The 25,722-nt window shown below is 42.6% G+C and overlaps 1 protein-coding gene across 1 annotated transcript in view; it reads right to left on the bottom strand.

Moving 5' to 3' along the window:
* Positions 1 to 326: 326 nt before the first annotated feature.
* The window catches only part of LOC121002200 (potassium voltage-gated channel subfamily A member 7-like), an 86,355-nt gene continuing 60,959 nt past the window's right edge, over positions 327 to 25,722 (bottom strand). Inside the window, exon 2 of the mRNA XM_040433546.1 lies at positions 327 to 2,922. Coding sequence (XP_040289480.1) covers positions 2,059 to 2,922 — 864 coding nt within the window. The 3' untranslated portion in view covers positions 327 to 2,058. The remainder of the gene's footprint in view (positions 2,923 to 25,722) is intronic.

Genomic DNA, 25,722 nt, shown 5'->3' with positions numbered 1-25,722 from the left:
TTAGACCTTCTCTATAGTGTACGTTAGTATCTCATGTAAATGTTTTTTAAGGTAGTTGTAGTCAAAAGAATTGTAGCCACCATAATTGGACCACCCATCTGTAATACCAAAGGTATTTTTTTATTGTTACCAATGGGACAGCTTTCGCCATTTGTTGTATGTATTTAGAATTAAGGAGGAGCCTTTTTGATGCCATACAAAACTCATATCCTAGAAATTCAGCTGTGATCACAGTCCAAGAAGCTGACATAGGAAGAGTTGTTTACCGGGTTCTTCACACAATGTAAAGATACTTTATCTGTCTTGTGTCTCACTGTGACATGATGGGAACTTTGGATTTTTTTCTGTACCTAACAAAATAGTGGTTCTGTAGAGACAAGTAGATAAAAATGTAATATTTTTTAACCTTTATGTTAATCAGAAAAATAAAATTGCTAGTGTTACTGGTTTCCCTCAGTGTTAACAGCAAGTACAGGTATAGGCTAAGCAGGTCTAAAGTGTGAGGACTCTGAGGGAGTCGCAGTAGGGGGTGCAGAAGTAGCAATGGCCCTGGGCCATAGGGAGACCCAAATACACCTACATTGGGTCCTAAGCGCTTCAAGTTACAACTTTGCAGACCCCTCCAAACAACTCCTCATACCTCGGTATCTTAGAAGCCTGGAATGAGAATGAGTCTTATGTTATGGTCAACTGCATTCACATCTGAATTTTCATGTTTTTAACTAGAGATGCACCTATTACAGGCCACCTGTTAAGACTAAGAAATCATAAGAGGTAATGCATGAATGTAAAACTTAGCATGAACATGGAGGGGATGGATTGCGCCTTAATTTCCAGTGAAGTAACTTAAACGTCATTATTATTTTTTTTAAAAGAAGACTTTTAGCAAAAATTAAGACAAAAGATTTGACTGAAGTTTATATAGCAAAAGAACATTGGGGAAGATTTATCAAAACTAGTGTTAAGAAAAACTGGCTTAGTTGACCAAAGCAACCAATCAGATTACACCTTTAATTTTCCAAAGGAGCACTAAAAAAATAAAAGGTGGAATGTGATTGGTTGTTTTGGGCAATAATCCAGTTTTCCTTTACACCAGATTTGATAAATTTCCCCTATTGTGCTTTTTGTGACTTTACACAAAGATTATCCCATATGGCCAGTGACCAGGGAAATAACAGTGAAATGAGCATAACTAGTTATGCTACTAGTATATTTTGCCTTGAGATTCTTTCTCAAGACCTATTCATATAGGGATCACCCTTGTGTAGTGCAGTGTTCTTCAAAGACAAAGCTCATACTGTCTATAAAAAATGACAAATATGTTTGTAAACTGAAAGACTGTTAAAATGGATTAAATAAAATGTTTCACAAACATAACTTTTCCGGTTCCCTTCTAGGTGAACACTAAATTTTCCAGTCTGTAATGATCACATTATTATAATAGCTAACATTCAGCAGTGTAGTATAAAGCTACCATACAATCAGCTTCCTGTGCTGTCTTTGGAGACTAGACAGATGATGCACATTCCGCACCTTCGCCCTCAGCTACAGTACCTTTGTTGTCCTATTTGTCAGTTTAGTCATTTGTCATCATTTGAGCCTGATCTCACTGTTACCCTGAAGTGTCCAACACATGTACTTTAATAGTGCAGTATGCCATAATTGCTGGATTCTTCGCTCTTCAACTTGTTGTAGAACCTTCCATTGGCCAAGAGTAAGTGCTAAATTTGCAATCCATTATTCTTCACTACAATGCTCATGTTATACGTTTCTTTAAAAAAATTCACATATTTCATCTTATGTCTACCCCAATTCTATATCTTTTTCTGTGGAAACCTTGTTTTTCTAAAGATTGCCAAAAGCCATTACTATACTTCCAATGTTCTTTCTAATGTAAAGTAAGTCAAGTGTTTTAAAAATTCAGCAGGATACTATATATATTTTCTCCAACCAATTGGCCACAATATTCTTTATTTAAGACTCCAAAATAAAGTATGATGAAATGATGATGATGATGATGAAATGCTACTGGATGGGAACAAGCCACAGTTGCGTATGTCACACTTCAGTTATAATATGTGACTGTCCAGAGTTTGCACATTTGCCATCCACAAGACCAAGTCCATCCAGGTATTCTGCGTTGGAATTGCTATATAAATTCTTATCCAGTTTGGGACTTTTATCCTTCTTTTCGGTTTTTGCAGTATGGGGTGGACCATTAGGACATGAACCAACATGACTATACTGGCCTGTATCTGAGCACTCTGTCTCACGATGATAGAAATAACTGAAGTTGGATACAATGACTGGCACAGGAAGAGAGATGGTCAACACACCAGCAATAGCACAGAGTGAGCCCACCAGTTTACCACCAACAGTCTCAGGAGACATATCTCCATAGCCCACTGTTGTCATTGTTACTACAGCCCACCAGAATGCTTCAGGGATACTGGTAAACTTGGTGTCTTCATGATCTGCTTCTGCAAAGTATACTGAACTGGAGAAGAGTATAACTCCAATAAACAGAAAAAATATGAGAAGCCCAAGTTCTCGCATACTTGCTTTCAGTGTCTGTCCCAATATCTGTAATCCCTTGGAGTGTCGGGACAGCTTGAAGATACGGAAGACTCTCACCAAACGGATTACCCTGAGAATGGCCAATGACATAGCTGGTTGGCCCACACCTCTGTGGCGAGCTAGTTCTGTGCCTAGAGCAACAAAGTATGGTATTATAGCTACAAAGTCAATCATGTTCATGATATCTTTGAAGAAGGCAGCTTTGCTGGGACTAGCAATGAAACGGACAGAGAGTTCAAAAGAGAACCAACAGATACATATTGTTTCCACAATAAAGAATGGATCCTCAAATGGACTTTTCTCTCTAATGTTGTGGGTGATGTTATTCCGATGAAGGGGCTGCACCTGCAAAAAAATAAAAATAAAATCTTTAGGCATTTAGAGTATATAGGAGAACTTTAATGAATTGACAGCTGGACATTACTTTTCCACGGGGCAGTACCCTATACTGGCACAGTCCAATCAATATATTTCCAGGAGGAATAAGAAGAACTGCATAATGAACAGTTATAAGAAAAGATGCTGGTGAATAGTTATTTCATGGGGTGTACAAGTTTTTAACAAACAAAGCTGCTGTTAAAGGGGTTGTCTCACTTCAGGAAATGGTGTTTATCATGTAGACAGAGTTAATACAAGGTACTAATGTATTGTGATGTTCCATATTGCCTCCTTTTCTGGCTGGATTCATTTTTCCATCGCATTATACACTGCTCGTATACAGGGGTTATGGCCACTGCTGCAGCGCAGATACAAGCTGTCTGGGATGGTAACTGTTGCGTATGCATGTCTATGCGTATTCCCACGGTCCTGGGTGTCTTTTCCTTTTAGTGTGCAAGCACGGCCACCGCTGATGGATTACAGGCTGGTCAACCATGGAAATAAGCAGTGTATAATATGATGGAAAAAATGAATCCAACCATCAAAGGAGGCAATATGGACAATACATTAGTAAGTGCCTTGTATTAACTCCAATTCATGATAAATATCATTTGCTGAAGTGAGGCAACCCCTTTAAATGGTGGGTAGAATTTATTTGAAAATACTGTTCTGAAAACTATTATCCTGCCCCCTATCCAAACTGACTACCAATAGGGTTGTCAAATTCAAAAGGGGTGAAAAAGGAGTAATCATGGCAGAATTCATTGTTTAATATGGCTTGTAAAGTGCAGTGACACATGGCATACCTTCAAATAAAATGGTAGGTGCAATAAGAAAAGATATGGTGACATACAAGATGAAGGTCAAGTGCAAGGTTGGTGATAGCACACATCAGAAGCAAAAGTTAGGTTAAAAAACTCCATTAACCCAATATATAACATTATGGCAAACCTTATGTCTTCATCGAGAATAGCGCTAGCAAAAATGTTGTATGTTGGTTTAAAGGAATATTTCACCCAACGTCTGCTTCTGTTGTTTGCTATCACCTTGTACTGAACTTTTGATCGTAGTGTGCATCAGTTGGAGTGGACAACGTGAGCGCTGCTCAAAGGTAATTTTGCTATACAAGAATAGATATAGGTAAAAGAAAAAGTGCATCTTCATCTCAAGAAACTAAAATTAGACTAATGATTAACAAGAGGTATAGTAATAAATCTGTATAAATCAAGTTTGCACAACATTCCATTACAATATGTAACAGTGGCTGCTGTGCACCGCTATTCCCCTGCTTACCGCCGCGTTCCCAGGCGCCAAGTTCAGCGGTGATCTGTGGCCGGTGCTTCCCATTCACCGCTGCAGTCCTGGGCTCTGTCTGTGTAGCTACTATTGTTCTGGGATCCGCTCCACAGTTTCCTCTCAGCCCTGGCCACAGTATGCTTGCTGTTTGTTTCTTGCAGCACTTCCCTTAGGGCCGGCGCACGTCACTTCCTGGGATTTATGGGTTAGATCATGTGACCTCCTAGCCCTCCTGCACATATATAAGTGGCTCAGCCCCCTTCCCAGATGCCTCAGTGTCAAGGTCCTTGTGTCCTGGTAAGTTTCTGATAACCACTTGTGTTCCTGTGTTCCTGACTCGTATTGTGTTCCTGGATTATGCTACCTGTCTGATCGCTGCCTGCTTGCCTTGACTCTCCTGTTGCTGATCCGGATTGCCTGACCTGTACCTGTGCCACCTGCCCTGACCTTTTGCCTGTCTGACTATGCCTCTGCCTCATCCTTCGGTCCTGCACTGTTGCTCCTGGTAACAACCCGCCTGCTGACATCACTTGTACTTTTGATACCTTTCTCAGGTATCTCCTGGTCCGCCTGGACCAGCTTCCTCGTGTGCCTATCCTCCTCAAGAGGTAGCGACCTGGTGTTCCCCTCAGGAAAGTCTATCCCCACCATCAGGGGTACTGTGAAGAATCGAGGGGTTCACTTAGACAACGCCCTTAGAGGAGGTAGGATACGTGGCACAGTGGGTTCACACCCGCTGGTTCGTGACACAATATAACCAGTTCTGTACAAACTGTTAATTACAGGTTGCTTATCCTAGAACTGTGTGTTCAGAACCTGCCGTGCTATCTTCAGCCATGAAAATGGACCCTGTGCGAGTGATGAGTACTAGTGTAAAATGAAACACAAGTCCGTGACTCTTGAAGGCAAAGTGCCATGAGCTTCAAATAAATACTGCTGGGCAAACACACACTCAATGTGGCTTTTTTAGGGGTCATAAACATTTGAAAATGAGATTTATTTTTGGATACTTGATTCGCTGTAGTGCTTCAAAAACATCTTCAAGCTTAACTGTGCAGTCACAAAGACTTCATAATTCATTTCTACCAGTGACCTCATATGCTCTGACCACTCATGTAAATAATATGGGTCACATCAGGACATGACCTTTCAAACTTTAGAGATGGGGATATTCTTTCCAAATGAATGAGTCACTAAGCCTATACACATAGCAATGTGTTTTTGGTTTCATCATACGATCAAGAAAATTTAACCTTTGAAACATGTTAATTGGATAGCCTCAGCTGTATATTTTGCGTTTTTAGCTCCCATTGAAGTTACATTTGCTTGATATAAACCCTACATCAACCCATCTGTAAACAATATCAACCAGTTCATTGATGTTTATCGAATTTCTATTCAAATACAGCAATTATTTTCATATAAAACTGACAAAGTGCATTTCTGGCATAAACAGCAGTCCTACAGCTGATGTTTTATTACCCAGCTTTCGGGTGGTGGTTATCCCATGAAAAGTAGAAAATATAAATATTGGATCTTTGGGGAGGTCTGACCAATGAGACCCCTAGCAATCTAGAGAACAGAGGATGCCTAAGTCTACTCTCGTAATGAACCAGTGGGGCACATATTGGTCTACTGCTCCATTCACTTGTATGTGACTGACATGTATGGTGGACTATTGTGCACTATTGCTCCATTCAGGAACCCCTCATTCTCAGGATCTCCCCAATATTTATGTCACTATTCTGTGGATAGGTGCTAAATACTTTTTGCAGAATAACCCTTTTAACCCCTCTGCTGATCAGCCCCAACACAGCTGTTCAGACAGAGAAGTCCAGTATTGTGTTCGGGCTTGTGGCTGCAAAGGGGGGGACACTTCTGGTGGCTCTTTTTTATGCTACAATTGAGCTAGAGCCACAATCTACGCTTTAAAATAGGTCTAGGATTGTGGTGCTATCTGCCATATAGCTTGAAATATATTTCTAAGGCCCCATTCACACGTCCGCAATTTCGTTGCGCATTTTGCGGACCCATCCCACACTTCCGGGTCCGCGTTTCTGTTTCCGAAAAAAATAGAACATGTCCTATTATTGTCCACAATTGCAGACAAGAATAGGCATATTCTATTAGTGCTGGCGATGTGCGGTCCGCAAAATGAGGAACGCACATTGCCCTGTCAGTGTTTTGCTGATCCGCGGATCCATGGATCCGCAAAACACGTTACAGATGTGTGAATGGACCCTTAGAAATGGGTCCTGGCGAGAGTTGCATAAACACACAGCCCTTACTTCCCACCCAAAGACTGTATCTTCGATTTTTTATTTTTTTTGAAAATGTATTTTATTTGTTCCACCATAATAGAAAAGTACAGACATTGGGTACAAGTTCAGTCAATAGGTGTTACAATTTTTCATTTTCCATACAAACAGTGAAAAAGGATACATCCCCCCAATGCCCCCGTATCTTCTATTTTATGACAACTAGCACCACGATCCTGGTCTTATGCAGGAGAACAGGAGGGGCCAGTGGGAGAAGTGCTGAAAGGCTGCACAGAGGGGAGACATATTTTGTCTCTCCCTGTGCAACTTTACATCCTCAGGGGGAGGATAACATGGACCTCTGTGCATGTTATCAGTCCTCTTCTTGCATACTTCCTCTCTGATTGTCACAGAAAAGAAGTGAGAAGATGAGCACTTACCCTTGTAATCACTTCTCTGCACCTAACTAGGCCTTGTATTGACATCACAACTCAAACATTTACCAGCATTCAGATTACAGCATCAAATAAGTCACATCAAATACTTGCACCCTTCACACACAAACATCAATAAAGTTTACATTTTACACAGTCACTATCCTGTCTTTACCCCTTCTGTCTTTACCCCTTATATACTTATAAAAGATTTCTGGCAGTCAGAAATTATAATTTTCAATTAGTTTTACAAAACAAACCAGAATCACAAAGCAGGGCAAACTGGGCTCCTGCATAGGGCTGCATGGCACAAGCGATCAGCACTGATATAGGTGTAGAAGATGTATTTTTACTAGCTTTGTGGGTATTTGCTTCTCCATAAGAGCTTATTCAATAATATCTGTACACATATCATGGTTTTCATCATTTTGACTGCATTTTTTTTAAATTACAGAAAATTTATGCTGTAAAACTCAAAGAATTAGCAAATCAATGATATCAAATAACAGCCTGGCCCAAAACTACAAATGTGTCTGAGTTTAAAATCTGTCTAAAAAGTGGATAAGTTGGTGAAATTTTGTGCAACTAGGGTTTCTACACTTTAATCAGACTTAATTGGAAAGGGGGTGTGGTTTAACAGGAAGGGACGGAGCATTATGAGAAAGAGGGCATGGCCTAAGATCCAAATTTGCACCACAATTCTACCATAAAATCTTGGCTCAGAGTAAGCTAACCAGTAGTTGGTATAGAGCTAGACAACTATGTCTAACCCTGCACCACACTTATCACCCCTTCTGACTGCTGTGATAAATTTGGTGCAGGTTTAGACATGGGAGCTGTTCAGGACACTGGGAATGCAGCACTCCCAATATATGACTGCTGATCTGCCGCAGTCAAAATTGCTCATTGCATCTGAGGGATTAAAAGTCCTTGATCAGCGTTGTCACCCCTCAATTTTAATGGGTCAGGTGGTTAAGGGCATGGCTACCACTAGAGATAAGTGAATTTTTCAAAAATTCAATCCGGCCGGTTCGCCAATTTTTTTAAAAAAATTTGGTTTGCAGCTAATTGCTTTAAAAACTGGTATTTTCTGGCTGCAGAGAGCCTTTATAGTGGTGTAGAACACTGTGCCTTGCAGTAACACGCATAGGGAGTCTGCTGTGATAGTGAAATAATACTGTGAGTCACTATGACATGCAGATGACAGGCGTCGCTCTTAGAATCACTGCATACTTTACTTATTTGGGCAGTCACGGGCCAAAATTGACCAAATAACTCAAGTATGAACTCAGCCTTACAGGTCGATATTAGCGCCAAGAAGAAGCGCACTCCTTTTACACCGTCGTCAGCTGAGTCCACATAGATGTCTACAGAACCTGTTCTATTAAACGCTTATACAAGTACAGCCCCCCCCCCCGATCCGTCAAAACAATAACCCCCAAAAAACGTTTCCTGTCTGTTGAGCATCAGCCTTCACTCGGTCAGCATTTGGCCAGTAATCCATCAGTATTGCTAATGCCAAAAAAATAGAGATGACACGTGAATGGAATATTTGCATGTCTTCTGTGTTTTGTACCCACTCCTGCTTTTGGCTACCAAATCACAAGCCAATTATGATGAGACCATACAGGCCTTACATCTGCTACTTTTGTCAAAGTGTTGGTGTGGCACCATGGATGATCTAGTCTGATGCATCAGGCATTGGTGGGTGGAAATCCTGGCTGATCCATGCCTGATTCATCTTGACAAAGGTCAGTCTCTCCACATTTTGGGTGGACAGGTGAGTTCTTCTTGGGGTAACTATGGCCCCAGCCTCACTAAACACCTGCTCTGATGCCACACTACTGGCCAGGCAGGACAGTTTTTCCAGGGCAAACTCGGCCAGTTGCAGCCACAAATCTAGTTTGGCTGCCAAGTAGTCCAGCGGATCTTCAATGATGGCTGGTAGGGTGTACTCCAAGTATGCCACCACCTGCTGGTTCAGGTTCTGCTCTATGTCTAGCTGCTGGTGAGTAGTTTCTTCACTATGCAGGTGAAGAAAGCTGCTCATCAGCGACTGTAGACTCAGGCTGCTGCTGATGTTGCTGGTACTGCTCCTGCCTCCCCACCCCCCTCCCCAGCAGCCATAGCAGTGGAACGTGAGCGCAGAGGGCCCCCCTGTCAGACCTGTGAGAGGATGGACGATGGTGCAGATAGGCAGTGGCCAACTGACTACATAGGATGTCTCTATAGTAGTTCAGTTTGTCCTCCCTCTCAGCGGGTTTAAAAAAGGCCCCCATTTTGGACCGGTAGCGAGGGTTCAACAAGGTGGAGAGCCAGAAGTCATCCCTCTGCCGAATGGTGACAATTCAGCTGTCACTATGCAAGCAAGTGAGCATGCATCGGGCCATTTGTGCAAGTGACTCGGAGGGACTTGTAGCTGGCCAGCTAAGACCTGTCCTAGGTTGCTAGTATAGCTTATATGTGTATACAGCTAAACCTGCCAATAGCCTTAATACAGTTACTATGTTTATGTGTTAAAGACAAAAGCAGAGTTATTTACTGTGACATCATATTTTGGATGTCATATTACTGTTATATTTTGTGTTCACAGAAGCAGAAAAAGATAATATGCCTTTAAGATTAATTTTGTATTGTAAGGTAAACTCAGTGACACAGCAGAAACAACAGAAAGTATAGTGTTAATCTGTTGTTACTGGGCAGAAGTCTAGACCAATCACAGCCAGCTTCTCATACAGCAAGAGTTTTCACCAATCACAGCCAGCCTCACAGACAGCCTGTCTGGGAATTCCCCCAGCTCCTGCTGCTAGAATCAGGAGCTGAAGAGACATTCACTTCACTGAGCGGAGTTTTATGGGAACCAGAGGCCAATATAGGTATTTAAAACAATTTATATAATGTTCATATTGTTAGTATTGTGCTTAGAACTGTATACTGAACTAGATATATATGTGTTTACTTACAGTTCCACCAATTGCAACCATACAAATTCCATTGCAAAGTATAAATAAAAATTGCAAATTTCAAGCTACAATTGCAAGCATACAATTGCAAGCATTGAGATTCCATATTGCAATCCAAATTGCATACAACCATACCAGATCATACTCCACCAATCTGCAAATAGTCACTGCTAACTGCATACTGCAAGTAACTATTAGTCAAGACCTCAGATATACCTCTCAGAGAGATCATAAAGTGCTTGAATAACTTAAAGTGAGAGTACAGATACTCAAGAGAGAAATATATCCACCATTTTATGTTGAATGACAAGATTGAACAGTAGAACCACCATCTTATGCATACCGCCATTTTGTGATATAGAACGGCGCTAGAGGAATTACAGTCTGGTTAGACTGGTTAGACTAAAAGTCTGGTTAGACTAAAAGTCAGAGATATCAAAATTCTTCTAATGCCACAGGGCAAAAGGCACTTCTTAGTGCTGTGCCTGCCACAGGACTGCCTGCCTCCACTGCATAATCAGAAAAATAAAAATAAAAATATGCATATAAGACACCCCCCCCCCCCCCGCCAAGGTCACTTAAAGAATCTTGTTTATTAAAGAGAGAGTGAAGAGAAGCCCTGGATGTGTGTGCTGACTTCAACCTCTGATACACTACAAGCGAACCTGGCCGGGGGGGAATACTGTTTCGGGCGTCTTGAGCTTAACCTGTTTGACAGCCCCCAGTGAAGTAAGTATCAATTTTCAAAAGTGTGTGTCCTTTTAAGATTTTGCGTGCTGACTCCAACGTTTCAGATTCTTTAAGCAACCTTGGCCGGGGGGGGGGGGGGGGGGGGGGGGGGGGGTACTGTCTCAGGTGTCTTGAGTATAACCTGTCTGACAGCCCCCCAGTGAAGTGAGTAGCAACTTCTTAAGTGTGGATAGCTTTATAATACAAATTTGCCATTCATGACGTTAATGATTTTAAAAGTACTGTATAGAGATATATTAAAACATTTTTATAGATTTTTATCATTGATGTCTGTGGGGATTATGCGCTTTCTGTGTAGCTGTTGAGTAAGAAGGTCATTAACACTATAGACCAAATCTTATATGCATATTTTTATTTTTATATTTCTGACGATTGAAGCATTTAGCCTGTTGCCAACGCTATTTTTTTAGCAGCCTCCCCTATTGTTGTTGTTTTTTTTTCTTCTCTTCTTTTTAGAGATCTACACATTAATAATTCACTAATAGCCCTATCACCGTTGGCGCCTTTTGAGTGGGATATTCCTTGTCTAAAGGTCTTCCTAACCTCTTCCTTTATTGTTTTGTTTTACCTTTACCTCTACTGCATAATGCCACGGTGTGTCTAAGTCATCTGCCTCATCTTTCTCATCTCCCTCGTGCTTCTCCGGCTGCTCCTGCTCCTCCTCTCCTGTCACTTGTGTGGAAAAACCACCCATTTTGCTACACATTGCTTGTGCTCCAATGTCCTCCTCCTCCAGTTCAGCCCCCACAGGGCTCCTGTGGCCGTGAGATATAGGCGTCACGTCTCCAGTGGCATTGACATTGGAATGACATTGTTCATCCCGTACAGCATACAAACACAAGTTGATGGCAGCATATCCAGAAGTGAACTTTATTCACAGTGGGTCTATGAAAAAATGTGCAATAACGCCAATAAAGTGCACATTATTGCAAGTTATGAAACATTTTTTCATGGCCCCACAGTGAATAAAGTTCACTTCTGGATATGCTGCCGTCAACTTGTGTTTGTATGCTGATCGGATGACCAAGGTGGATCTGAGGTCGTGGATGGGCTGATGCATTCCAGTTAGAGTCTACATGGTATTTGAGTGCTTCTCTGAATATATTATTTGCTGGATTGTTCATCCCATAGTCCTGGCGACTGACAAATAACGTGGCCTCCTCAAAGGGCCTGAGCAAACGGCAGGTGTCATGTATGAGCTGCCACTGGCTGACATCGAAGTTACACAGGGGAGTACTACTGTCTACTTCTCTGTTCGTATAGTCGGTCCAACATATAGAGGGTGGAATTCCAACGGGTGGAAACGTCGCATATCAGCCTATGTTGGGGGATGCCGTTCTGCCTCTGCCGCTCAAGGAGGGTGTGCTTTGCGGTGTACGAGTGGCTGTAGTGCATGCAAAGTTTCCTGGCCATTTTTAGGATGTCTTGCAGATAGGTGGAAGACTTCAGGAACCTCTTGACAACCAGATTGAACACAAGTGCCATGTAGGACGCATGGCTCAGCCCTCCTTGACACAGCGCCGACACCATGTTCTTCCCATTGTCTGTCACCAATATTCAGTTGTCATGGAGAAAGCCAGGATTCAATTTCGTTATGAAAGACACGGAGCAGTTCCTCCCCTGTGTGAGTCAGTTCGCCCAGGCAAACGAGGTGCAGAACAGCGTGACACCGTTGTGTCCTGCATATGTAGTATGCTGGGGGGGCACTGTGAATTGTCCCTGCAGTGGAGGCTGTGGACACGGTGGAAGATGAGGAGGCAGAGGCGGACATTGTCACAAGACCAATGGCGTGAGAACGTGGAGGCAAAAGCGGCGTCACCTGGCCAAGTTGCTGGTGTGGCTGTGCAGTCACCACATTCACCCAGTGGGCCGTAAAGGACATGTATAGTCCCTGACCGTAGTTACAGCTCCACACGTCGGTGCTGCCTTGCACTTTGGCGGACACCGACAGGCTCAATGACTGGCCCACCCTCTGTTCTACATGTGTGTGCAGGGCTGGTACTGCCTTTTTGGCAAAGAAATGATGGCTTGGGACTCTCCACCTCGGCTCGGCACAAGCCATCAGTTCTCTGAAAAGTGCAGAGTCCACCACTTGGAAAGGGAGGGACTGCAGCACCAGCAACTTGGCCAAGAGCACGTTCAGCTTCTGCGCCGTTCGATGTGTGCGCGCATACTGTCGTCTCTTGGCAATCGCTTCGGTGATCGATTGCTGACGGAATGACTGACGAGGAGGAGCAGGAGCATCAGGACCAGCAAATGATGTGAAGAACAGACAGCTCCCTTCGGCTGAGGTGGTGGAGCCTTGACTGCCTGAAATCGGCTGCGTGCCACTGGGTGATGCAGCAATTGCTGGACCAGCACATTGGAGCCATGGTTCTCCCAGGCCACTTTATGGTGACGCTGCATATGTTGACGCAGGGCCGTGGTGCCAACATTGGCATCCTGGCCACGCTTCACCTTCGGCCCACAGATTCACCATGTTCACCTCCTCCGGCGGCTTAACAAAAAACTGCCACATCACCACAAAAGTAGGTGATTTTACCCCCAACACTATGCACTGACTGACTGCTACAGCCGCTGCTTCCGTGAACCCGTGCACCACTACTTTCCGGGCGGGTAGGCTCCTGAGAAGCGGGTGGTCTACCCCGGGCACGTTTGGCTACCCATCTCCCACTGCTGCCACCCTGCTGACTCCCGACCATGCTAGAGACTTGCTGGCTCCGCCGCTGCCTCATGGGCAAGCTGCCACCCTCTTCTCCTGATGATGATAAAGGCCCTTCTGCACCTGACTCCCAAGTGCGATCAGCTTCATCATCATCAAGTACTGTCTGCACATCACTGATGTCCTCCTCAACGGTCTCTGGGTCAGGAGCCTGACCGCTCTCAACACCACCTCCGACGCCACTCTCCTCATCACTACTTGCCCGCCTAGCAGAGGAAGCAGCGGATGTCTCCTCCAAATCTTGGCTGGGCAGTAGCTGCTGACTGTCCTCTAGTAGCTTGTCCTTGCTGAAAAGTGGAGCTGAGCCCACAGCATATAATACTTCTCTGGGTGAGGGAACAGAAAAGGACAGACACAGGTTGAAGACAGGTGAGGGCACAGGGCCTGCTCTTGGCCCATTCCAACTAAGGGTTGTGTCTGACGAACCCACCGACTTGGCTGGGGGTGTCTGATGTCACTTGCGAAGATCGAGTCAACCATTCAAGAACCGCTGGGTTGCTGGTCAAGCCTCTCAAAGTGACCCCTGCTGCGACCTGTGCCTGCGTCTGAAACAATTAGGAATCTCCCCCTCCCCTGTTCAGGGAATGTCACTTCTCTGCCTGACACTATTAAATCAAATAAATAAATAAAAAGGAAATTAAAACATCCCCAAAAAGTCTGTAATTTTCTCACTTCACCACACAACGGCTAATAAGTCCTTTTTCCCACTAATACACACAAAAAAGGGCTTTAGAACATGTAACTGCACTGCTGAACGGCAACTATATTTTTCTTTTGGCACTAATGCACGACAAAAAGGGCTTTAGAACATATAACTACACCGTTGAATGGCAAATATATTTTTATTTTGCCACTATTACACAACAAAAAGGGCTTTTTAACATATAACTGCACGGCTGAACGGCAAATAGGCTCTTATTTTTTTCCACTTATACACGGCACAAAAGGCTTTAGAATATAAAAATGCACCGCTGAACGGCAAATATATTTTTCTTTTTCCACTAATAAAATACAAAAAGGGCTTTAGAACATATAACTGCACTGCTGAATGGCAAATATATTTTTCTTTTGCCAATTATACACTCACGGATGCGGATCCGTCTCACAAATGCATTGCAAGAGCGGATCCGTCTCTCCGCTTGTCATGCGGACAGACGGATCCGTCTTGTATCTTTTTTCACATTTTTACCTGTCTGCACATGCGCAGGCTGGAAGGACGGATCCGCAATTCCGGGATTTTGAATGCCGGATCCGGCACTAATACATTCCTATGGGGAAAAATGCCGGATCCGGCCTTCAGGCAAGTCTTCAGTTTTTTGCACATTGTATATACACTCACCTAAAGAATTATTAGGAACACCTGTTCTATTTCTCATTAATGCAATTATCTAGTCAACCAATCACATGGCAGTTGCTTCAATGCATTTAGGGGTGTGGTCCTGGTCAAGACAATCTCCTGAACTCCAAACTGAATGTCAGAATGGGAAAGAAAGGTGATTTAAGCAATTTTGAGCGTGGCATGGTTGTTGGTGCCAGACGGGCCGGTCTGAGTATTTCACAATCTGCTCAGTTACTGGGATTTTCACGCACAACCATTTCTAGGGTTTACAAAGAATGGTGTGAAAAGGGAAAAACATCCAGTATGCGGCAGTCCTGTGGGCAAAAATGCCTTGTGGATGCTAGAGGTCAGAGGAGAATGGGCCGACTGATTCAAGCTGATAGAAGAGCAACGTTGACTGAAATAACCACTCGTTACAACCGAGGTATGCAGCAAAGCATTTGTGAAGCCACAACACGCACAACCTTGAGGCGGATGGGCTACAACAGCAGAAGACCCCACCGGGTACCACTCATCTCCACTACAAATAGGAAAAAGAGGCTACAGTTTGCACAAGCTCACCAAAATTGGACTGTTGAAGACTGGAAAAATGTTGCCTGGTCTGATGAGTCTCGATTTCTGTTGAGACATTCAAATGGTAGAGTCCGAATTTGGCGTAAACAGAATGAGAGCATGTATCCATCCTCTGATGGCTACTTCCAGCAGGATAATGCACCATGTCACAAAGCTCGAATCATTTCAAATTGGTTTCTTGAACATGACAATGAGTTCACTGTACTAAAATGGCCCCCACAGTCACCAGATCTCAACCCAATAGAGCATCTTTGGGATGTGGTGGAACTGGAGCTTCATGCCCTGGATGTGCATCCCTCAAATCTCCATCAACTGCAAGATGCTATCCTATCAATATGGGCCAACATTTCTAAAGAATGCTATCAGCACCTTGTTGAATCAATGCCACGTAGAATTAAGGCAGTTCTGAAGGCAAAAGGGGGTCCAACACCGTATTAGTATGGTGTTCCTAATAATTCTTTAGGTGAGTGTATACTGTATATATCAATGTTCCAATTACAGCAAATGCTCATCAGGGCAACTAATGGTCCCTCTGCCCTATATAAGTAGACAAGTACTATAGTGGGCCCTGTTGCAGATTTTGTAGAATATAGCCATATCACTCCCTAAGGCTGGGTTCAGACCTGAGCGTCTTTGATATGCGCGTTTAACGCGCGTTTTTGACGAGCGTTTTTTGCAATAGTAAACGCGCGTTTGACGCGCGTTTGTGTGATTGACTGCAATGTCCTATGGCCACAAACGCGCGTCAAAACGCCCCAAAGAAGCTCAAGTACTTGTTTGAGCGTAGGGCGTTTTACAGCGCGTTTTTCAGCGCTGTAAAACGCTCAAGTGAGAACCAGGGCCATAGGGAAGCATTGGTTTTCATGTGTTGAGCGTTTTACAGCGCGTTTGAACGCGCTGTAAAACGCTCAAGTGTGAACCCAGCCTTACTGCACCATCTGGATATCCCTCACCATTTCTGGTTGTTATTTCCTCCTTCTTGGCTGCTTCTCATCCCTGGTTCTCCATGCTCCTCTTCAGCCTCGTTGAAGGTCTGCCTCCTCATAAGATGCTTCATGACAATCAACAATGACTGACATAAAACATTTCTCTTTTTGTTTTAAAAGATGTTGTGCAGCAAATGGTGCAGACTGCTAGTTGACTTGTCATAAAATATATTTACCCCTATGAAACTGGCTGACCTGTTGCATGGCAGCTGAAAGCATCTGTCCCATGTTTATAAGTGCCCGCATTGCTAAGAAAAATAATATGTTTTAATATATGCAAATACGCCAACTAGGGCATTGCTATTACTCCTAGAGGCTCCACTTTCTCTACAACTGCTGCGCCCTCTCTAGTTTGATCGACAGGGCCAGGCATTATGATTTTTTTTACTGCCTGGCCTTTTCAAAAAAAGTGCAGAGGGTGCGGCGGTTGCAATCAATCTGATCGGTGTATGTTTGACTCCCTGGACCCCCATCAATCATCTGTTTGAAGTGACCGTGAGGCCCCAGTAGGCATTGCAGCCTCTTTCTACACTAGTGACATCACGTTCATCGGTCACATGGCCTATTTGCAGCTCTTTCCCGTTTAAGTGAATGGGTCTGAGCTGCAATACCCGCCACTATACAATGTAATGCACTGTGCTTGGTTAGCTGTGATTTGTACCTTTGAAACTGGCTGACTTGTTGTACATGCGCTTGGCAGCTAAAGGCATCTGTGTTGGTCCCATGTTCATTTGTGCCCACACTGGTGAGAAAAGTGAAGTTTTAATATATGCAAATTAGCCTGTAGGAGCAACGGGACGTTGCCATTACACCTAGAGGCTCTGCTCTCTCTGCAAATGGCACGCCCTCTCCACTTTGATAGACAGGGCCAGGCAGTGAAAACATCATCACGCCTGGTCCTGTCAATGAAGGTGGAGAGTGTTCAGCAATTGCAAAGAGAGCAGAGCCTCCAGGTGTAACAGCAACTCCCCTGTTGCTCCTAGAGGCTCATTTGCATATATTAAAACACGTTTTCTCAGCAATGCGGGCACATATGGACATGGGACCAACACAGATGTCTTCAGCTGCCAAGTGCACATGTAACAGGTCAGCCAGTTTCATAGGTACAAATCCGCAGACAGATGCTCTTTAAGGAGTTTGCCAATTCTGTTGGCCATATGATACATTTATGATCACTGGCCATCTGGCCAATTTGATCCTTATTGTACATCATCCTATACATATTTTATTGTAGGAGTACATTATTCATTATAATATACCACAACTTTTGCAGAAATGTAACTTGAGTGCAAACTTCATCCATTCCAAACCATTGTGCCACCAGTTTAATTCCAGGTCTAAGGGCTCATGCACACGACAGTATTTTGCGTTCAGTATACTAGCCGTTTTTTGAGTTCAGTATGCAGTACATATACTGAACCATTGAGTTCAATGGTTCAGCCAAAAAAAACTGAAGTGTCTCCGTGTGCATTCCGTTTCAGTATTTCCGTACCGTTAAAAGATGATAGAACATGTCCTATTCTTGTCCGCAAATCACGGTGCTTGGCTCCACTTAAGTCAATGGGTCCGCAAAAAAAAAAACGGAACACATACGGAAATGCATCCGTATGTCTTTCGTATCTGTTCCGTTTTTGCGGAACCATCTATTGAAAATGTTATGCCCAGCCCAATTTTTGCTATGTAATTACTGTATAATGAATATGCCATACGGAAAAACGGAACAGAAAAACGGAGAGGAAACGGAAACAAAAAATGGAACAACGGATCCGTAAAAAAACGGACTGTAAAACACTGAAAAAGCCATACGGTCGTGTACATGAGCCCTAAGCACTTTTCTCTGTAACAACTACTGGTTGGCTTACATTTGAGGCAGATTTTTGGGCTAGAATTGTGGTGCAAAATGGTGCGTCCCTTTCCCCTAAGACCCACCCCCTTGTCGAACATGTCAGAAATAAGTGTAGAAACCTAGATGCGCCAAATTGCACTAATTGGTGTCCTTTTTTAGACAGATTTTTTGCACAGAGACATTACCAACACTTTGTTGTTTATTCAAAGGCTATGGGGCTATGCCCTTTGGGGCAATTTTGTTATTTTTGCATTTTACAAATTTTGGGCAAAAAATAATTTTTTCAAAGGGTCTTTATATATTTAGCCATTTCTGAGATACAAGGGTTAAAAAAATCTGCCTGTTTGCAGGGGTGCACCACCAATGAGGCCAGGTGAGGCGATCGCCTCAGGCAGCACCAGGTAGGGGCAAGAGCGGGGCAGCGGAAGGGCCATGGGCGATGAGCACTTTCATTTTGGCAATAGGGGTTAGGTTAAGAAATTGGCATGGGGGGGCACTGTTTCAGTTTTGACCTCAGGCAGCAAAAAGGCTAGGTGCACTCCTGCCTGTTTGCAAGCTGTCTCAGTCTGTTTTCTATGAATCCCATCATCTGATGGCTCATGTGTAGCTCATATCTCTGATCTCCTGACCTCATAATCACTTCAGCTCAATTCTTTTTTTGTTAAATGTGTAGGGCAAGTCATAATGAACATTTTCCCTATATACTTTATTTATTGATTTTGCATTTTTGACTTGACATTTTTTTTTACTTTTGGCAGTAAGTTGCGCATCTTCATTGTTGAAGACTGAATGTCTTCACTGTTCAGAATAGTAGTGAACAATGAAGACATTCCTCACTGACTGAGCTGCCCTCGCTGTCTCCCTCATATGTGGTTATAGCTGGCCATAAATATTATATATACTGTAGTTATATACTGCCCTGACATCAGTACAGTATCAGCAGTGAGCGCTGACAGTGTCTGTGGAATCTGTATGCCCAGCACCCTCGCTAATTAATTAGCCGCAGAGAGATGAAGGAGAGCCAGTAGTGATCTTCTGCATCTCCTGGCGGCTAGTTAGCGAGCACACTACTGCTGACAGTGCGCTGATGTCAGACAGGGCAATATATAAATATATATGGTATTCATGGCCAGCTTTAGCCATATATAAGGGAGGCAGTGAGGGCAGTGCAATGAGTGAGGAAAGTCTTCACTGAGCTGTGAAGACGGATTAGGAAAACTTCAGGATTGGAAAAATGTTCATTATCACTTGGCCTGTACATTTAACAAAAGAAAACAATGGCAGTTACACTTTAAATAAGAGTTTACAAGTTTAGGAGATCAGAAATAAGAGCTACACATGAGCCGTCAGATGAGGAAAACAGACTGTGACAGCTTACAAATAGACTGATATTTTTTAACCCTTGTATCTCAGAAACAGCTGAACATTTTTAATAAAGACCAATTAATGGGTAAAATTCAATCATAAAATAATGCCCCCGAAGGTGTACTTAGCCTTTAAAGCGAACCTGTCACGTGCTTTGGAGCTGCTAAACTATCAGGATGTTGTTATGCAGCATTGGGTTAGCTTTCTAATGATGCCTCTTAGAAATTGTGCTATTACAGGATTACCCAGGAAGTTAGAATTAACCGGAGTTGGGGGCTCATCTTTAGTGGCATTGGGCACAAGAGCATTGCACATATGAAGCCGAGGATAGTATACCTCACTTCACTGCGCATGACATTAAAGCGAAGTACAGTATACAGTCTTTGGCTCTATATATGCAATGCTCTTGTAGCTGATAATCCTGGAGGTAAAGCCGTGGATAGAACACATGTGCTGTATGCACAAGATGCCACTGTAGATGAGTCCCAAACTCATCTCCTGTAAACTCTAACTTATTTTTTTAGGCAATCTTGTAACAATCTGGTTCCATAGGGGCACTGATAAAAAATCGAAACCCCAGCTACATAGCATGTGACATGTTCCTTTTAAGAGCTATGGTCGCCCCATTTATCATTCAGTAATTGCCGAATTCCCCATTGCTTTCGATGTTCATCATGCTTTTTTTAAAATATTTTAATTTTTCATCTCTTGTACTACTACCAGTACATAGTACCAAAAATGCCAACATAAAAGAGTAATATACACTCACCTAAAGAATTATTAGGAACACCTGTTCTATTTCTCATTAATGCAATTATCTAGTCAACCAATCACATGGCAGTTGCTTCAATGCATTTAGGGGGGTGGCCCTGGTCAAGACAATCTCCTGAACTCCAAACTGAATGTCAGAATGGGAAAGAAAGGTGATTTAAGCAATTTTGAGCGTGGCATGGTTGTTGGTGCCAGACGGGCCAGTCTGAGTATTTCACAATCTGCTCAGTTACTGGGATTTTCGCGCACAACCATTTCTAGGCTTTACAAAGAATGGTGTGAAAAGGGAAAAACATCCAGTATGCGGCAGTCCTGTGGGCAAAAATGCCTTGTGGATGCTAGAAATCAGAGGAGAATGGGCCGACTGATTCAAGCTGATAGAAGAGCAACGTTGACTGAAATAACCACTCGTTACAACCGAGGTATGAAGCAAAGCATTTGTGAAGCCACAACACGCACAACCTTGAGGCGGATGGGCTACAACAGCAGAAGACCCCACCGGGTACCACTCATCTCCACTACAAATAGGAAAAAGAGGCTACAGTTTGCACAAGCTCACCAAAATTGGACTGTTGAAGACTGGAAAAATGTTGCCTGGTCTGATGAGTCTCGATTTCTGTTGAGACATTCAAATGGTAGAGTCCGAATTTGGCGTAAACAGAATGAGAACATGTATCCATCCTCTGATGGCTACTTCCAGCAGGATAATGCACCATGTCACAAAGCTCGAATCATTTCAAATTGGTTTCTTGAACATGACAATGAGTTCACTGTACTAAAATGGCCCCCACAGTCACCAGATCTCAACCCAATAGAGCATCTTTGGGATGTGGTGGAACGGGAGCTTCGTGCCCTGGATGTGCATCCCTCAAATCTCCATCAACTGCAAGATGCTATCCTATCAATATGGGCCAACATTTCTAAAGAATGCTATCAGCACCTTGTTGAATCAATGCCACGTAGAATTAAGGCAGTTCTGAAGGCAAAAGGGGGTCCGACACCGTATTAGTATGGTGTTCCTAATAATTCTTTATGTGAGTGTAGATAAGGTCATTAGAGAATGCTATCGAACATCAAAAGACCTGCAGCTTTACAACAGGAAATACCTATTTTATGATTTTTTACAAGATAATCTAAGGTTTCAAAAATTTAAATCATGAAACTGAGAGCACAGTCCAACAACACACTGTCCCATCATGCCCTGGATTAAGTGACACCAAGATGTCGGTACACCTCAGAATGTTGTTAATCCTGTCAAGAATAGATGTGTAACTATGATGATCTGTCACCCGATCCCAACACACATAGTAAAAAGAGAGGGACACATTTTTGGCAAGGGAACCCTCAAAAAGCTCCAATATATTTAATATGTAAATTCAGTTTTACTAGTTTTTGTTGTTTTTGCACTAGTATTTTAATCTAATACCTACCTATAGGACTACATAAAGGTAGGTAAATTCTATATCAACTACCCCAAGGAAAATTGTAGATATGACTGTTGTCGGTGAAATATAAGTGGTGTCGTGATAGTCATGTTGACCCTTTTGGTATGAAGTTAGGGGTATAAGAAGAAAATCACTGCTTGATCGAGATATAGATAAAAATAGTTTGTCTTCCAGCACAACTCAAACACTCCCAACTGGCATTTAGGTAAGTGTCATATGCCCAGAGTTAGAAGGACCTCTCAAGCCAAGGATTTGATGTAAGTTCCACAAGCATGACTGTGTTTAAGAGGAACCGATCACAAATATAAACACAATAGCTCATCATTAATGACTTCCTAAAATTTGGAAATATTACAATGAATTATTGTACAGTAGTACATAAACAGATGCATTTACATAGAGAGATCCTCCTAATAAAATACAGCTATACTACGGAACAAGTAAGGCTCTGTTTACACTGCCGCCATGACTTCCAAATTACAGGAGGTTTGGTGGATCTGTTCTGATCAGCGCTATAAAAGATATGAATCTGATGGATTCCAAGGACTTAAATGGAATGTGTCGTCAGAAAATGATTTATTATTTCATCAATGTTATGTTAAACTGAATTTTTGGTGATGTTATATTTACTTTTCTATGCCACTATCTATTTTTAAACAAAATCCATAAAATCCTGCAATTTTCGCACTGGCCACTAAGCCTTATAATAGATACCACTTATTTGTCTGTACAGATCCCTTTACTGCAGTTATCTGCTTATCATTACATGCAGAATTAGAATGGCAAATATCACCTCTTTAAATAGATAAGACAGGATCTACCATTCACAGTAGTGGATTGCCAAAGCTTGTCTATTCTTACCTGACCTCTGCACATGCCGTAGAGCATGCCTACAAAACTCTCCTATAGAAGTCAATGAAGTCTCCTGCCCATTCTGTCTATGGCTCACATGACTGCTATAAAGCAATTGTTTAAATGCTTTCTAAATGCTGTTAAGAGCAGCTCAGGCAAGATGTCAGCCCCCATAATCATCTTCAGGAAATAGAATAAAGAAATCTGCAATCAGAAAATAAAAACAGAGTAGAAAAAAAGGATACTTGTTAATGGCAGAAAAGTTTTTAACTGGCAGAAATTTTTTCATTCCATCATATTGCTAATAGAGGAGGATATTGTGCTTTTTCTGGCCATCAAAGAGCCATAGAAAACAGGCATAAAAGTATTGACTTTTGGAAAAAAGTCCGAAAACTTTCTGGAAGAGATTTGTTTTTAGGCTGCATAAGAAGGTTTGGCATGCTAGTGGTGAGACTGAGAGGAAGATACCTTCAAAGAAGACTAGGGGAAAGAAAGGCGCACTTGATAGGAGAGTGTGGTGAGGTCATTAGAATAGCAGAAGTCATGGGTAGAGTGGAGATTATATATAGTGTGTTATTTTTAAGATCGGTTCTCTGGGAATTAAGAAAATAAACATACTGTGGGGACTCGCTCTGGTAGACAGGATTAGCGGACGCAGTATAGAGGCAACAACAGGTTCTTTGGATCAAACAGTTCAGTGTTTTATTCACACTTTAGGCAATTGACAAAACAAGCAGTCATATTTGACCTCACCTGGCTGAATATCAGCCCAGCAGCACATGCTGGGAGGAAAATACCTGTTTTCCCAGACGAAACTTCTCACTGTGTCACAATATTTAAAGGGGTTGTGTCAGCAAGTGGCATTTATAATGTAGACACAATTAATAAAAGCCACTTACTAATGTATTGTGATTGTCCATATTGCTTCCTTTGCTGGCTTCATTCATTTTTCCGTCACATTATACATTGCTCTTTTCGTTATGACCGCCCTGCAATCCAGCAGTGGTGACTGTGCTTGCTGCACACTATAGGAAAAAGTGCCAGCGTCTCTGGTGGCCGAGACCCCGGGCACATAGGCTGGTGCTTTTTCCTATAGTGTGTAAGCACAGCCACCACTGCTGGATTGCAGGGTGGTCGTAACCATGGAAACGAGCAGTGTATAATGTGATGGAAAAATGAATCAAGTCGGCAAAGGTCGCAGTATGGATAATGACAATACATTAGTAAGTGGTTCCTATTAACTTTATCTTTATAATAAATGTTGTTTGCTAAAGTGACACAACCCCTTTAAATATTAATTTACTATAAATATATTCCCAAGTATACTTCATTAGTTATAATGGCTCATTTTATCTAGGGAGCAATCATTAGGAGAAACAAAATGTCTGTCGTCCTATTAGTACACACAAAACCTGTCCTAATCACACAGGAGGATAAGTTACTTCACAACACTGAGGTAAAGAGCTGCCTCATCCTCATCTCTGCTCTGCTTGTCAGGGATTATCATCCTGAATACAGATGATAAGATCTTCAGCTGAATATCTGTAGGAATGGAGTTCATGAAGAGACATGAAGTACAGAGAGGACGGACAGGACAGACCGTGGTAATGTGGGGCTGTGGTAATGGAGACTGCATACAAGTGCTGCTGCTCGTTAGCCACATCCTTTCTGTACTTCATGTCTCCTCATGAACTCCATTCCTATAGAAATTCAGCTGAAGATCATATTAAACTGTATTCAGGATCATAATCCCTGACAAGTATAACAGAGAGGAGGCTGAGGCTGCTCTTTACCTCAGTGCTCTGAAGTGACTTGTCCTGCTGTGTGATTAGGACAGGTTTTGTGTGTACTGATAGGACGGTGGCCATCTTATTTCACGTGATTGCTACATAGACAAAATGAGCCATTATAACTAATGAAAGTTATTTGGGAATATATTTATAATAAAGTAATATTTGAGTCTTTTCGGTAGTTTTATTTTCTTAATTCCTAGAGAACCCCTTTAATAATGAATTGTAGGAGGAGTTAAGTTGGCCAGAGCTTTCTAGGTACGGGTGAGGGTACAGTCACATGACAAATGAAAAAAATGGCACAGCATTTATTTATTTTTTTCACTATTGCCTTTCTGAAAAATGGCTATTAAAAATGGTCCCCTTCAATTGTATAGGGAGCTATCGGTCCTTGAAAACTGACAAAATAGGACAGGTCCTATTTTTTGAATGCTATTGAATGTTATTTACAGGCCTTCAAAAAATGGACATTTTAATAACCTTAACAGTCTACCATGTATGTTGCATGAATGTATCATAAGGACATTAGGATACAACAGAGGGGTAGCATTGGAGGAAAAAAACAACAGGTGAATGAGTCAGTGGAGTTTAAAGATAGGTTGGACAGATGCCAGTCTATTCTTAGTTTTCCAGAGGAGAGTGTTGCAGATGTTTGAAAAACAAAAGATGATGATCAAAACTTACTCAGCAGCAGGAGATGAGTGTGCTGAATGCATGACAGGAGGTGACATATGCAGCTACCTCTAGAACGGAGCCAGCAAAGTGAAGGAGAGCGGACAACGCATGTGTGGCCGCCCTTCATTCATTTCTTTGGGACCGCAGAAAAACAGCTGAGCCCTGGCACGGCTATTTCCGTCAGTCCCACAGAAGTGAATAGAGAGATGGCCGTGTTTTAGCAGCTTTGTGTTGAGCCCTCAAAACTGCCGACAACTGAACTGCTCTCCCTATCACTAAAGAGGTGATGGGGAGAGCAGTGCAGTCGTACCTAGCAGGCTCTGACTAGCCCACAGGAGAACAGATGATTCCGCTGGTGGACCCCTGAGCAAGGTAGGCCCCTAGTCCCCCACCCCCTACACAAGTGGCACATGACACAGTAGATTGCAACACATACATGTAGGCAGCATTCTACATCTTATCCAGTCTGTGTTCATATTAAAAACAGGATGGAATATTTAACCAATTCATTACTGGAGTGTTTACCCCCTTTCCTTACAAGGCCAATTTTTCAGTTTTAGCAGTGGGCCTATCTAACTGCAAATAACTAATTAATTTCCAATCTACGTGCATTTGACCATATTTTTTATGGGATACCTTAGACTAGGGATCAGCAACCTTCGGCACTCCAGCTGTTGTCAAACTACAACTCCCAGCATGCTG

This window comes from Bufo bufo, chromosome 1, assembly GCF_905171765.1.
Source record: "Bufo bufo chromosome 1, aBufBuf1.1, whole genome shotgun sequence".
Taxonomy (NCBI): domain Eukaryota; kingdom Metazoa; phylum Chordata; class Amphibia; order Anura; family Bufonidae; genus Bufo; species Bufo bufo.
This window is presented reverse-complemented; position numbering and strand designations above follow the sequence as displayed.